Genomic DNA, 14,756 nt, shown 5'->3' with positions numbered 1-14,756 from the left:
TATGGACAGGGGAGATTTATAGTGTGGAACTGCTATCATTTTACAGGAGAATCAGATCATGACAAAACAGAAACCCGATAATCTGTCCTCTGGTCAAACTCCAGAAACCAGAGACGATCATGAAGTTCATCAGTCTGGTGATTTTGGCTCATCCTCAGGACGCTGTCTGATTTCTTGGCCACTTCTGCTGTAGTGATGGTAGAGATTCTTATTTGTGTGTTTATCATGTGGATACAGAGGACTGGTGAATCAAGTTTTTATGACATTGGGTTGGCAGGACTGTTTCACTATAAATATTAGTTATATATCTGAATTTCTCAATTTCCAAATAGTGGCAAATATAAAATAAATGATTTTGAAAATCAGATATATGTACAAAGGTTTTTTTTTTTGTTTTTTTTTTGTAAAAGAATAGTATGCAAATAAAAACTATGCAATTATGATAATAGTAGTCTTTGCATTTTATTTTTATTTTGTACTTTAACAAATTGTAGGCTACAATTACAATCAGCTGTTAATAAATCTGATCAGTGTCCGATATTATTACTTATGAGGACAAATGTGTATTTAAGCAGTAAAGACACATTTGGCTCATTTTCTGTTTTGTTTTTACATGCCACCTTTCTCAGTCTTTATAAATGTTTGTGAATTATGTGAGGATGTGTGTTGAACAGCCTCAAATAATGTCAGTTAAATCTAGATTTGTTCAAAAAGACTCTACATTTCATTGCTGTAAACCATAGTCATAACTTTTATTAAAATGAACTGACATTATAACATTATATTATGCTTTACACGTTAGTAATTGATCATTTCAGACTCTGTTGTGATGATTAGACTATGCAGAAATGATAGCTTGCTTCTGCCATCTAGAGGTTCTTGAAGAGCAACACTTCATCCTTCTTGAGAGAGTGTTTCAACAGATTTTTGTAATATTAAATTTTTGTTTAGCAACATTTTAGCAATATTTTAGTTAACTGTTTAGTCTATAAATTGGAGTCAATTAACCGTTAAAGATAGCAAAGATTTAATTAAGAATTATAACAAAATTTGAAATGTAATAGCCTATTCGGTAATTTAAATACACAAATGTTTTTGCGAAGAGTGCAGTAATAAATATTATTATAAAAATTACAAATATTATTTTATTACAAATATGTTTCTTTCTTCAAAACAAAGCTAATCAAATACTTAATCCTCAATCTTCCATGGGTTGCATAATAAAAATAGTAACAGTAACAGAATTATATAATTTGAAATCTGCATTTAACCTCAGAGCAATCTCAAAGTTAAAAAAGGTGCTAAAGTCTGATTTTGTGGTGGTTGTGCTTTAAAACTAAATTATAATCTTAATTCGAGTGAAGAAGGATTTTGAAAGTCTGACAGGAATCAGTGTTTAGTAGCCTACTACTGTAATGTTTAACCTGCCTGCTTTAAATATTTGTAAATGATTATATCAGTTGAAAACATTTCGTTACAGACATGTAGAAAAGTAATCAAATGTAACCAGTTACATTAATAGCCTAAAATAATTTAAATAGTTACACTACATGTTATATTTTAAATAAGGTTACTTTTAATCTATTATGTTTCCGAAGAAACCTTCCCAACACTGGTAATTTTGTGGTACCTTTTTGTTATTTGTGTGGCGCGAGCCTGCACGTGGCGCTAAACCGTCTCCATAATACAGAACACAAGGACGTGAAGAAGATGAAGCGGACGTTAACAGGAAGTGCTTGTGTGTTTGGGGACGTCAACACTTTTCCTCGAGCACTTTTGATCGTTTTTCCTCTTCTTTCGCCTCCTCTGTGAGCTGTTTGATGGAGCAGCGTCGGGGAAATCATCACTGAGCATCGTTACCGACCAAACGAATCAAGAGAGAGTTTGGGGACAGGTTGGGCTTCATGTTTGATGATGATAATGGCAGCAGCAGCAAGCAATGAGAGTCCTAACAAAAGCACTGAAGATAAAACATCCGCCCGAAGACAGAATGAAGGTGAGAAACAGCAATTTATTATTTCCTTTTAACATCTGACTGCTTAAGGTCTCCGTGATTTCAGTGCCACGAAGTAGTCAACTCCCCTATTAAAAATTAATAATAAAAAAATGCAATGGTAGCCATAATTAGTACCCAAATTCCATAGTCACCTCTAATAAAGTCGTACTTTAGTATTACCGTGTTTTTTGCACCTATATCACGGTGGTGTTTGACGGACAATGTAAATAACATGGTATATGAATATGGTACTATGGTATTACCATGAGATACCATCACTTACAAAAAGTACCATTTTATTCCTTGAAGTATCCTAGAATAAATACCACGATTCACGAGAATGACAATCAAGTATTCAGTGAAGTAAAATGCAAAGATGCTCATTTACAGTTGGTCTCACAGAAATGTATCACGAGTAACAATAATAACATCTGTTGTAATTGTTTGTTTTTTTCCCCCCGGGAACTACTATATCATAGTGCCATAGATTTTATGCATATATATACTTTTTAAAGTACTGTAAATGGAATGAACTTGGCAGTTATTTGAATATAGTATGTATAAAAGTACTATGGTATTGGTTGTGGTTTACCATTGGACAATTTTTTGTAAGATTAGTTGTGGTGTAGAGCCCATGTACAAAAATGCAACTCATTTTGTCTCTCTTTTTCTTTTCTTTTACTTAAAAAAAACAACAACAACATTGGACATTTTTACAGCATTTATTATTCTAGTTTTTTTTTCTGTGTTAATGTAGATGATGTTTTTAAGATGTAGAAGTAAACAATATTAAGGGGAAGTCGTGGCTTAATGGTTAGAGGGTTGGACTCCCAATTGAAGGGTTGTGAGTTCTAGTCTCGGGCCGGCAGGAATTGTGGGTGGGGGTAGTGCATGAACAGCTCTCTCTCCACCTTCAATACCACGACTTAGGTACCCTTGAGCAAGGCATCGAACCCCCAACTGCTCCCCAGGCGCCGCAGCATAAATGGCTGCCCACTGCTCCGGGTGTGTGCTCACAGTGTGTGTGTGTGTGTGTGTGTGTTCACTGCTCTGTGTGTGTGCATTTCAGATGGGTTAAATGCAGAGCACAAATTCTGAGTATGGGTCACCATACTTGGCTGAATGTCACTTCAATTTTTTTTTTTTTTATATTTGGTGAAAGTATATGAATGAACAATAAATAATACTATATTTATAATTTAACAATCTTACTTAGTAAATAGAGGTCGACCAATAGCAGATTAATCAACCGATAGTTTTTCAAATGGATATGGAATGAAAACAAAAATAGTGCTTTACTATATATATACAAAAAACAATGTGACCAAAACACATGCAAGTCCGACCTAAATGTTTAATGTTTGTTACCATCTGCAATGCAAATGCATATATATATATATATATATATATATATACCCACACACACACTTAGGAAATTCATATTAATTCAAAAATATATATTAATATTTATTTTATATTGATCATTAAAGTTAGTTCGTTAACTAATGTTAACAGAAGGAAATTTAAAATGTAAAAATGTTGAAATTAACACTCTAACAAGGAACAATACTTCTACAGCTTTTATCAAGCTTAGTTAATGTTACAAATGGACTCTTGTTGTAAAGTTTTACCGTTTCATTTCAGCAGTCATGCTTAAAGATGACCATCTTAAAATATCTACACTAAGACCACAGCATTGAAATGACATGCATATGGATATATATAATGGAACACTTCAATAATTATCTAATCAAAATAACAAAATATGCTAAAGCGCACAGCATTGTGTCTAGGACAACTCACTCCGGACACATCACATTCAATTCAAGTAATGTCCAAAACAGTTTATTTAATCACGAAAAGAGGTAAAGTTCACTTCAAGAATAAACAAAGTGACATAAATGACTGAGTTTGAAGTTCAGTGTGACTTGTTATTGTTCTCTATATGATGCAGACTTTATTAGAGCCATAGAAATACAACCATTTCACTGAAAAATGCACAAAACACAATCATACAGCCTAGGGTGATGTCATTATATACATGAACAATGATTTGGGAAAAATATAGTGATTTGAGTGGGGGGGGGGGGAGCTGTGTGAATGGCGCTCTGTGGCTTTCTCAGGATTTCTGTTGGCTAAACAAACATATCGGTTTACTTTCTCACGTCACCGCTTTAAACCTGCAACTTCGCCGGATGACAAATGCATTAACGTGATCAGCTGGAAATAAACGAATGCATTTGCATTGCAGATGGTAACAATCATTAAACATTTAGGTCGGACTTGCATGTGTTTTGGTCACATTGTTTTATCCGCTTGAGGCAATACTAATGTTCGCGTCCTCTCAGCATTTCTCTACTAATTCAACATCTAGTTAACAAATTAATTCCATAGTGATGATTTGAAAACATTCACTATAGTATACTGTATACACGACGTTTGTTGTGTTTTAAATCCCCATCTGAAGGGTCCCACTCACATGTCGATACGTGTCGAAACAAACAACCAGAGGATGTCTAGAGGATGCTCTCGTACTGTCTAATGACAGCAGACCTTATCAGCTGCTCCAGCAACAGAATGGATTTTGCAGATAGTTTCGGCAATCAACTCTCGGTCCCGATTCCGATTAATCGGCTAACCTCTATTAGTAAATACTCTAAAAATGTTAATTGTTAATTCCTAACTAATGCATTAGTGTGAAAAGTTGTACCTGACTTAATTCACCTGTTTCACTGCCTTTGAAGTGCTTTGCATGTGTAAAAATGCTCCAGAACTGCCGTTGTAGTGGATGTTATGTTATGCACCACAAGGGTTAATGGTGGCAGTGATCTTTTCATGTTAAGTGCTTTGAATTCCCTTAGTCAGTAAATAAACTGTGAAACGTCTTGACCTTCCTATCTTGCAGACAGGAGCCTTTTTTACCAGTCAGATGGGTTTTGACTGTGTGGCAGAGGGTGTGACACTTTCTTATGGCTGTTTGCTTTTATATTATGACATTCTTTACAGAAGGGCACTGAAAACCAGCAAAACAAGTTCTTAAGTTTCACAGATCCTGTTCATTTTGTCTGTAGTGTCCACAGCCTGTTTCTAGTAACCTCAGCTAACAACTTTTCTGTTGTATGCATTCTCCCTAATAATAATGTTAGCCTTTATTTCCTTGACTTAGTTTTTCTCACCCTTTAACATTGTGTAAGCCAGATAATTTAGCAGTTATGGTTGATTGGTAACTAGTATGCCAGCGAACTATTAAATTAACTGGTATATTCAGTAATAAATGAACTAAGAAAGTGTCTGGTGAATGAATGACGTGTCTGTAAGCAGGGTGTTGCCTCTGGGTTGAGCAAACAATCGCTCACTGTCAACATGTGTAGGTGTGTCCTAACTGAAACCACAAACGAAACAAAGACTAGCCTCATTCAGAAAAGTGAACATTAATTCAGTGTAATTCCGATTTCACATTGGCAGTGAACAACCTAGTTTTGACTAAAAGTTGACTAAAAGATTGTCTCTTGCAGTCAACAAGAAGTTGAAGTACATCAGTTTGGCGATTCTGGTGATCCAGAATGCATCGCTCATCCTCAGCATCCGTTACGTGCGGACATTGCCAGGAGATCATTTCTACACCACATCAGCCGTGGTGATGGCCGAAGTTCTTAAAGTCCTCACCTGTGTGGTCATCATCCTGATAGAGAAGAGAGGTGCGTTCACTGGAAGCACATGGTCGCATGTTACACTGCAGCTAGTGACATAATGTGTATTAGGTTTCAAGCATTAATGTCTTCTCTCACAATACTTTTTGTTAATTTTGAACAATGTATACATGTATTAAGATTTAAAAAATTTTTTTTCAAATATTATAAATGATTTCTATTTTTAATAAATGCAGTGAATGCTTGAATTGTCTATTCATCAGAAAATCCTTTAGGAAATTTTTTTATCATTGTTTCACAAAAATATTAAGCAGCAGAACTGTTTTCGACACTGATAATAATAAGAAATGTTTATTTTTTTTAATTTATTTATTTAACCAGGAAAGAGGACTCACTGAGATTAAAATCTCTTTTACAGGAGTGTCCTGGCCAAGAAAGGCAGCTGAGTTAGGCAATTTTACATCGAAGTTACAACACACAAACATAAACAAACATCATTTCATAGATATAAAAACATGCTTGATCATTTTATTAAAATAATTTCTGAAGGATCATGTGACACTAAAGTCTGGAGTATTTTAGCTTAGAATCACAGGAATAAATTACATTTTAAATGTATTCAAATAATAAAAAAAAAACATTTATTGCATTTATTGTATTTTATTTTTGTTTAATTGTAATATTTCACAGTATTACTGTTTACTGAATTTTCAAACAAATAATTGCAGCCTTGATGAGATACAAGAAAACAAACAAAATCTATCGCCCCTAAACTTTTGAATGGTAGTGTATGTAATAAAAATACTACGATTAGTACTACTACTAATAATTAATATGTATATTTTAAATGATTCAGTTTTCTATTAGTAGTAGTACTGCAGCAGTGTCTGATTCTCATTTTTCTGAATCCAGGTAATGTGAAGTCCTTCGTATCGTTGTTGTATGACTCTCTAGTCGTACAGTATTTGGACACGCTGAAGTTAGCAGTTCCGTCACTCATCTACACGTTACAGAACAACCTGCAGTATGTGGCCATTTCCAATTTACCAGCAGCCACTTTCCAGGTAAGGCTTCTCCACTATTTGTTTATGCCCTTTCTTCCTCCTCTCTTCTGATTCACTCCTTTTCACTTTGAGAGTCTGCTTATAATATTTGAATCTATATTGAATGTGTATGTAGGGCTGTGAAATTAATAGAAAAAACGATTCTATTTCCGTTTGGCCAACGATTATGAAAATACAATAATCGAGAGAAAACAATTATCGTGCCCCACGATAAAAAAGCCTAATTTCCCGTGTAAATCGTGATTAGGATTTTTGACATAATTGAGCAGCCCTATTTCAATGTAACGATATAGTAACAAACTTTCATATTTATATTAATGTATATTTTACAAAAACATTTTAATACATTTTAAACATTGAGCAGTGAATCAGAGTTTTTAATTCAGAATCAGAACAGATTCATAGAAATGAACTGGTATTAAGCCTCTACTATACATTGGATTGGTTTCTTCTTTAAATTATTAAAAAAAGTAAAAAAATGAATGATGATATATTATACTAAATTTAAAATAATAGAAAACCGTCGAAAGAAAGAAAGAAAAAAACACATCTTCAGTGTGCATAATAACTTAAATGAACCAATTACGTAATTGTGGCATCCATAATTGTAATTGCGATTAGAAATTAGATTAATTGTGAAGCCCTACTGAACGTACTGTCAAACACCGTTTTTTGCAATTGAAATTTAAATCATAGATGCTATGAAATATATTTTTATCAGCAAATACTTCGACATAAATGAAAATACAGTTTGAGTTGTACAAAATATGAATTAAATGCACATGTATTCTAAACAATATTTAACCGATCTGATTTTTCTTTTTTTGTAGGTCACATATCAGCTGAAGATCTTGACCACAGCGTTGTTTTCAGTGCTCATGCTGCGCAAGAGTCTGTCGAAAATCCAGTGGATCTCTCTAGTGCTGCTGTTTGCCGGTGTAGCGATCGTTCAGGTGGAGCAGGAGGGCGGAAAACAGAAGGAGGCTGTGACCAGCGTCAACCAGAACTACTTCAAGGGCCTGGTGTCTGTGATCATTTCTTGCTTATCCTCCGGGTTTGCTGGCGTTTACTTTGAGAAGATCTTGAAGGGCAGCTCTGCCTCGGTATGGATAAGAAACATCCAGCTCGGGATCTTCGGGACTCTTTTGGGTCTCCTTGGGATGTTGTGGAACGATGGAGCCGCCATTGCTGAGAAAGGCTTCCTGTTTGGCTACACGCCCATGGTGTGGGGCGTCATCTTCAACCAGGCCTTTGGCGGCCTCCTGGTAGCTGTTGTTGTAAAATACGCGGACAACATTCTCAAAGGCTTCGCCACATCTTTTTCCATCATCGTGTCCACGATCACATCTGTCTACCTCTTCGGGTTCCACGTGGACCTGATCTTCACGCTGGGTGCAGGATTGGTCATTGGAGCCGTCTACATGTACAGTCTCCCCAAACCAAACCCAAACACTAGCACTTCCAGCACCAGCACATCTTCATCTAGTCACAGCAAAGGAGGAGATTCAGAGCTGGATGCTTTCCTCCCAAAGTCAGTGCTGGTGAAATGAAATCTGTGTCCCCTTACTTTAATCGCTCTTTACCTCTCTCGGTGGAAGTCCTAACTTTCTCATCTTTCTTTGTTTCTCTCTGCTCCTGTGGGTTTTGGGTGCTTCTGTGAACACTTAACCATCTGGTTTTGACTAGATCGTTCATGAACGTGGCTGTTGGCACCTAATTCTTTTGGAAAGCACAAACCAGAGAGATTTCAATGTTTCTTTTTTTTTTTTTTTTTTTTTTTATACCGAAAACAAGCAGTGGCATTTTTCACCTTCGTATGCATATCTCTCTCAAACGTCTTCACCTCTCTTCCCTGTTTGCCTTAAACAGCTTTTTCTTGTTAGACAGATCAATCTTGGGGAAGAAGATGAGAACATATTTGCCAGGCTACTGCTGAGCAGAGGAAAATGGGATTGGATTGAATTAACTTAAACTAATGGGGGAATCTCACTAAACCTCTAACTTTTACTTCAAAAAACAAAACAAAAAAAACCAATCAAAGCCTGTTACGTACCAATACAAATGTTTGCATTGTGAAATTTAAACACATTAAACTCAAAAATCTGTGGCAATGCAGAAAAAGAAAAACCTGTCCGGATACAAAAATCTTTATTTTATTTTTATTTTATTATTTTCTTTTTTTAACAACATAAATTAAATCGAGTACCACAACTACTGCTATGATGCATGAATACTTTTGAAATTGAAATAATATATATATATATATATATATATATATATATATATATATATATATATATATATATATATATATAATATTATTATTATTTTTACTTAAAAACAAGAATTAAATTCAATACATCACCTACTACAAATAAATACACTTACATTTAAATAAAATATTTTTTTATATATTTTATGATAATAAGAGTTTAGGATTAGAATTTGTTTGTTTGAGATGAAAACAATGCAAAAAGTCGCAATGCAAAAATCATAATGGTCCCCAAAATGGGCTTCGTTTTCTTTGCACAAAAATTTAATTTATTCTTTATTTAATGTATAATATATAATTAAACATAGAAATGAATGGAATTTTTTTATTTCTTTAGATTTTTGGGTGAAATTAATCCCAGACATTACTTTGACAGGTTTTGTGAGATTCACTCACAGCTACTTCTACATGCTGCAAGTTCTTTGCTAACCGTGTAAAGAACAGCTGTGTGAATGTCTGTCGTGTTTACAGTTAAAACATGCCAATACCTAAGTTTTGTGAAGTGGCAAAGAGCTTGATCCATGCATATCTGTATCTGTAACATTAATGTTGCACTTCATTGCCGGCTTGTTGACTTTGGTCTCATTCTGAGTGATTTGGGATTTACTTAGTAATAGTAGAGGTGTCATATAAAGGGATGCTTTTAATCAGCTTGCAGGGACGTATAAGTTACATTCATCTCAAACTTTTATCTCTACCTGTCCTCTTTCCCCATAATGCAATGTGTTAAGAGATGCCATCCTCAAAATTCAGAAAATGGCCATCTAATTGACACTGATTAAAATATTGAAATCTACTACAGAACTAGTTAAATATTTGACAGGCAGTCACTTAACACATTGCTTGCACCCTCGTTTTTAGGAGTTTTAGCTCACAGCTCTTTTCTGTGCTGGAAATTGAAAAACTTGGTCATTTTCTAACCAAAGGGAACCTTAATGAAGGCTTGTTTTCATTGTGTGCGCATATGCGTGTGTCTCTGTGTGAGGGGGACTAGTTTTGCTTGACCACCAAATGGTTAATGCCGTGCCTTTCTCAATCAACTTGTGACTGAATGGTGACTGTTAATATAGTTCTTACACTGTACATAATATCAAAATACTATATCTTCTTTTTATGATGCAAAAAATGAATCGGGTTTTGTGGATTTATCTTGTGTTATGTATTGTACAAAAATGTTGTGCACATTTTTGATACAAATATGCCAAAACTGTTCTCACACCTGAAGAGTCCTGATACGAAATGAATGTTTTCTTTTTTTTGATGCAGTAGTAGTAAATATGCTTTCCAGGGCACATGTTGTATTTGGTGACCGACAGCAGGTGATGGATCATACGTTAGGGTTTGGGGAAGTATATGGTTGTAGTTTGTTGCTTGTAATGGTTTTTATATGCACGTTAATATCATTTAATATTAAAAGAACTGGGACATAAGTCCTGCTTGATGAATTTAGACTGTTGATTTGAATTCTTCATAGTTTTGGGTGAAGAAGTGTGGCCTGCAGTGATTGTTTACTTTGGATGTTTACATATGCATTAATTGGCTTATTATTATTTTTTTTATTTTAAAGTCAACATGAAATGAAAAAACAAGAAATTACTCTTATGTATTACATGATACTGTGCACATTTTTATTTTTTATGTTTTATCTAAATGTAACAATTTGCCAATCCTCAAAAGTATATTCAAATAAGTTATGCAGAAATCAATTGGCACTGTTATGACTATAAAATTCCCAATTTACACTTGTGGAAAAAGTTTGGAATTATTAATAATTAAATTTGTTTGGTTAAAATACAGTAAAAAGTACAGTAATATTGTAAAATAGTCTTACAATTTAAAACCTTTTTCCATTTTATGTATATATGTGTGTGTGTATATATATATATATTAATATATATATATATATTAATATATATATATATATATATATATATATATATATATTAATATATATATATTAGTTATTGCTGTGATGCAAAGCTAAATTTTCAGCATCATTACTCCAGTCTTCAGTGACACATTCACAGTCAAGAAACATTTCTTATTATCAATGTTGAAAACAGTCTTGCTAATATTTTTATGGAAACAGTGATGCACTACCATAATTTTTTTTTTTTACCATTTTAAAAAGTATTCAAAAAAAATAAAAAATAATTAAGATTTGTTTATTATTGCAAGAATGCATTTAAATTGGTCAAAATGACAGTTAAGACATTTATAATTTTACAAAAAAAATTAAATCTATTCCAAATTGATGCTGTTTAGTGAACTTTTTTTCACATCAAAGAATCCTGTCAAAATTTACCAGTTTCCACAAAAATATTTAGCGCAAAAACTTTGATATGAACCATTACTGTTATTTTGGGAAGTCGTGGCCTAATGGTTAGAGAGTTGGACTCGCAATCGAAGGGTTGTGAGTTCGAGTCCCGGGCCGGCAGGAATTGTAGGTGGGGGTAGTGCATGAACAGTTCTCTCTCCACCCTCAACACCACGACTGAGGTGCACTTGAGCAAGGCATCGAACCCCCAACTGCTCCTAGATGCCCGCTGCTCCGGGTGTGTGTGTGTGTTCACGGAGTACTTGGCTGAATGTCATGTCACCTTTTTTAAATGATTATATATATATATATATAATTAAAATAAATTAAAATAAATCTTGGTGAGCAAAAGAGACTTTTTTTTTTTTTTTTTTTTTTTTTACTAAAAACTATTATTCCAAACTTATGACCTCCACTGCTGACTTTTAAAAATCAAAATAATACCCGTTATTTAATATGCTAAAGATTTTTTTTTAAAGTTGTAATTAACATTTCATGTTGATTTTAGTTCACAAATTGTTATTTTAGTTCCCTGCAACTCTAAAACTGATAGTCTAGATCTTAAATTCCATCACTCATTGTTTTCAGAGATTTTCTTCAGAAACTAATGAGCCGAGAGTGGCCTCAGGCAGCTAAAGTTATGGTGTTTTTATGGTAATATACATGTTATCTAGAGTTATGAGTGTGTGTGTGTGTCCGTGTAGGTTTGGGTATGAGAGAATTTACCACAAGCCATTTTCTGACACAAAAACAAAAGCATCATGCTAATTTTCATATTTGTTTAATGAGAAATTATTATGATGGTTGTATGTCAGAACATAGCCCTGAAAGATATGTTATCATGAATATTAGGGTTACAAAAGATGGAACATTTTCAGTTAATCACAATGAAACAAGTGTAATATGTGAACTGAAAATACTGTCTCTTTTTTTTTTGGCTCACAATTTGAAATACTTGAGCTTAAAGTGATCGCTTGTAGAAAAATACAAAACTTGCACATGTCCAGTTGAGATTTCTGTTAAATTTTGCATTCTGTGACAACTGTTAATAAAAGACTGCTCAGATTTCATCATCAAAGCTGATAAATGTTAAGCCCTGTCTCTGGCACTATGATCTATATTGTAAATTGTCTGTGAAGAGTTGAAGTACAGCCCCTGGTGGCTCATTTCTTATAATGGCCTCTTTCTTGAGGCTAACAATAAACATCAAATAGAGAATAGAGAGTTTCTGTTTCTTATATGGGCCTTTGGAGTGAATCTTTCTTGTGTGTGCATGTGTGTATAATCCCAGTGAAGAAAAAAAAAAGCCTGTCACCTTTCACAACAAAATCAAAGCACAAATAAAGTTTGGTAAGAAGAATATAGAGACTTTTTTAGGGCAACTAATGCAGTAATTTCAAAATTTCACCTGTATTTGCATTGCTGTAAATGTAATACATCTGGATTTCCACTGGGGTTTTTGAGTTTTATTTTTTGTAATTCCCATGTGTTCTTAGTAATTCTTATTTTTGCATTATAGTAATTTACACGTTAAATGTATGTATATATATATATATATATATATATATATATATATATATATATATATATAAATCAGCATAAATTAAAGTGATGCACAAATACTTACTACCATGATTCAGAAATGTTCATTTCAGTCACAATTTGCTGACTGATCATTTATACATCAAAATACTTTTTTTCCTTTAACACAAACACCTTTAATCATCCTTACATCATGAAAAGCTGGATTTTTAGGTCAAATGCTGACATCAAAAAATGCACCCAGATCACTAACCACTAACTAAACTTTTGTACCTTTTGTATAAATAAACTGCATGGCCTAAAGTATGGGGGAATTTGAACACCACACCCACTTGCTTGAACTTTTTATTCCATAAACATTGTTATTAATTAGGGAATCAGTCCTCCATAAAAGCCTCCACCTTGAGGCCACCCCTGAAAGTTCATTGCTCCAACTAAAGATGGGGCGAATATCATCTCCATGGACCTTGCATGAGTGACAGTGTCCTGCAGAAAAGAATACTGTTACATAAATGAATGCTCATTTAAAGGAATACTAGTTCACCCAAAAATTAAAATGTGCTGCCTCACCCCTCGCCCCTCAGGCTATCCAAGATGTAGATGAGTTTGTTTCTTGATCACAACAGATTTGGAGGAAATTAGCATTACATCACTCACTCATCACTGGATCCTCTGCAGTGAATGGGTGCCGTCAGAATGAGAGTCCAAAAAGCTGATAAAAACATCACAATTAATCCACACCACTCCAGTTAATCAATGAATGTCTTGTGAAGTGAACCGATGAATGTTTGTAAGAAATTATTTGTGTATTATTATGATGCTGTTATCATCTGTTTGGATTCTCATTCTTTCAGCACCCATTACTTATACAGACTTTTTTTTGTACCTGTTAATGATGGGTTTAGTTTGAATAGCTAAATCTGTTCATTACAAAAGTGTGTCCATACTTTCATTTATGTGTTGTGTAATGAGTATACATATTTCTCACAAATTACCAGTACCATTAAAATGCAAGCATTCAGATTCTCAATGAACAGTGTGAGATTGCTGGGTTCATGTTTAACATAATTACATCTGTGTATAATATTCAGTAATACACTGACTTGTGTGTGTAAGCATTGAGACAGATACACATAATGTGAGCTAGTCCACATTTGGAGAAATATATAACACTATATTGCATATTCTTGCTTTGTTTCTCTTTTGACTACTCAATTAATGTCCTTTCTTCATCTCTCTTTTGTTATTTTTAGTCCCAAGGCTCCAGGAAAGAAGAAAGGAATCTGAAGAAACGAGATACATGAGAAAAGAGGATAAGAAAACATTGTGCCTACAGGTCCTACACTCCTGCCCTATTTCCACAGGAAAAGATGAGGGTTGTATTTCAAGAGCCTTATTATGCTCACAATATTAAAATCATTTGCTTCTAAGCTAAACTGTGCTGACTTTTTTTTTATGGTACCTCATATTTATTCTGTTGCCTTATTGTTGTGCATTTGATATTGTGAATGACTGAAGTTATAATACTAATCTAAACAGATTTTGAATGCTGGAACTGAAAAAATTAATTGGAAATCCTCATCCTACTTGGAATTCAAAAGCTGCTGCCTTATAATTAAATACTTTCTAGGCATTCTTAGTATGTTTTTTTTTTTTTTTTTACTAAAGTGTTTTGTCATATTGTGTTTTCAATAATAAGTTTTTCAATTGCCTTATACATTCAATCTGTTTTATGTGTTCATTATTTCCAAAGCGCACTTTTGACCACATTTCTGACCTAAACACATTGTGTAAGAGGGTAGTCCCTGTGTTCTTTTTGCTCATGTTTTGTTTTATTATATCTATATTTGTATTGTCTGTGCAGTGAAATGTGAAAAGCATTGGGCTCTTGAGAATATTGACATGTCACTTTTCA

General features: G+C 33.8%; 1 protein-coding gene across 1 annotated transcript; it reads left to right on the top strand.

Annotated features, from left to right (window-relative positions):
* The first annotated feature begins 1,692 nt into the window (after positions 1-1,692).
* Positions 1,693-14,643, top strand: LOC128018943 (UDP-galactose translocator-like). Its single transcript, XM_052604842.1, has 5 exons — positions 1,693-1,996; positions 5,512-5,694; positions 6,559-6,710; positions 7,541-8,241; positions 14,095-14,643. The coding sequence occupies exons 1-5, from the start codon at positions 1,912-1,914 to the stop codon at positions 14,126-14,128; spliced, it is 1,155 nt and encodes a 384-aa protein (XP_052460802.1). The 5' UTR covers positions 1,693-1,911; the 3' UTR covers positions 14,129-14,643.
* Positions 14,644-14,756: the final 113 nt, after the last annotated feature.

Source organism: Carassius gibelio, chromosome A8, assembly GCF_023724105.1.
Source record: "Carassius gibelio isolate Cgi1373 ecotype wild population from Czech Republic chromosome A8, carGib1.2-hapl.c, whole genome shotgun sequence".
Lineage (NCBI taxonomy): Eukaryota > Metazoa > Chordata > Actinopteri > Cypriniformes > Cyprinidae > Carassius > Carassius gibelio.
The sequence above is the reverse complement of the archived record's forward strand: the minus strand, read 5'-3'. Positions and strand labels throughout refer to the sequence as shown.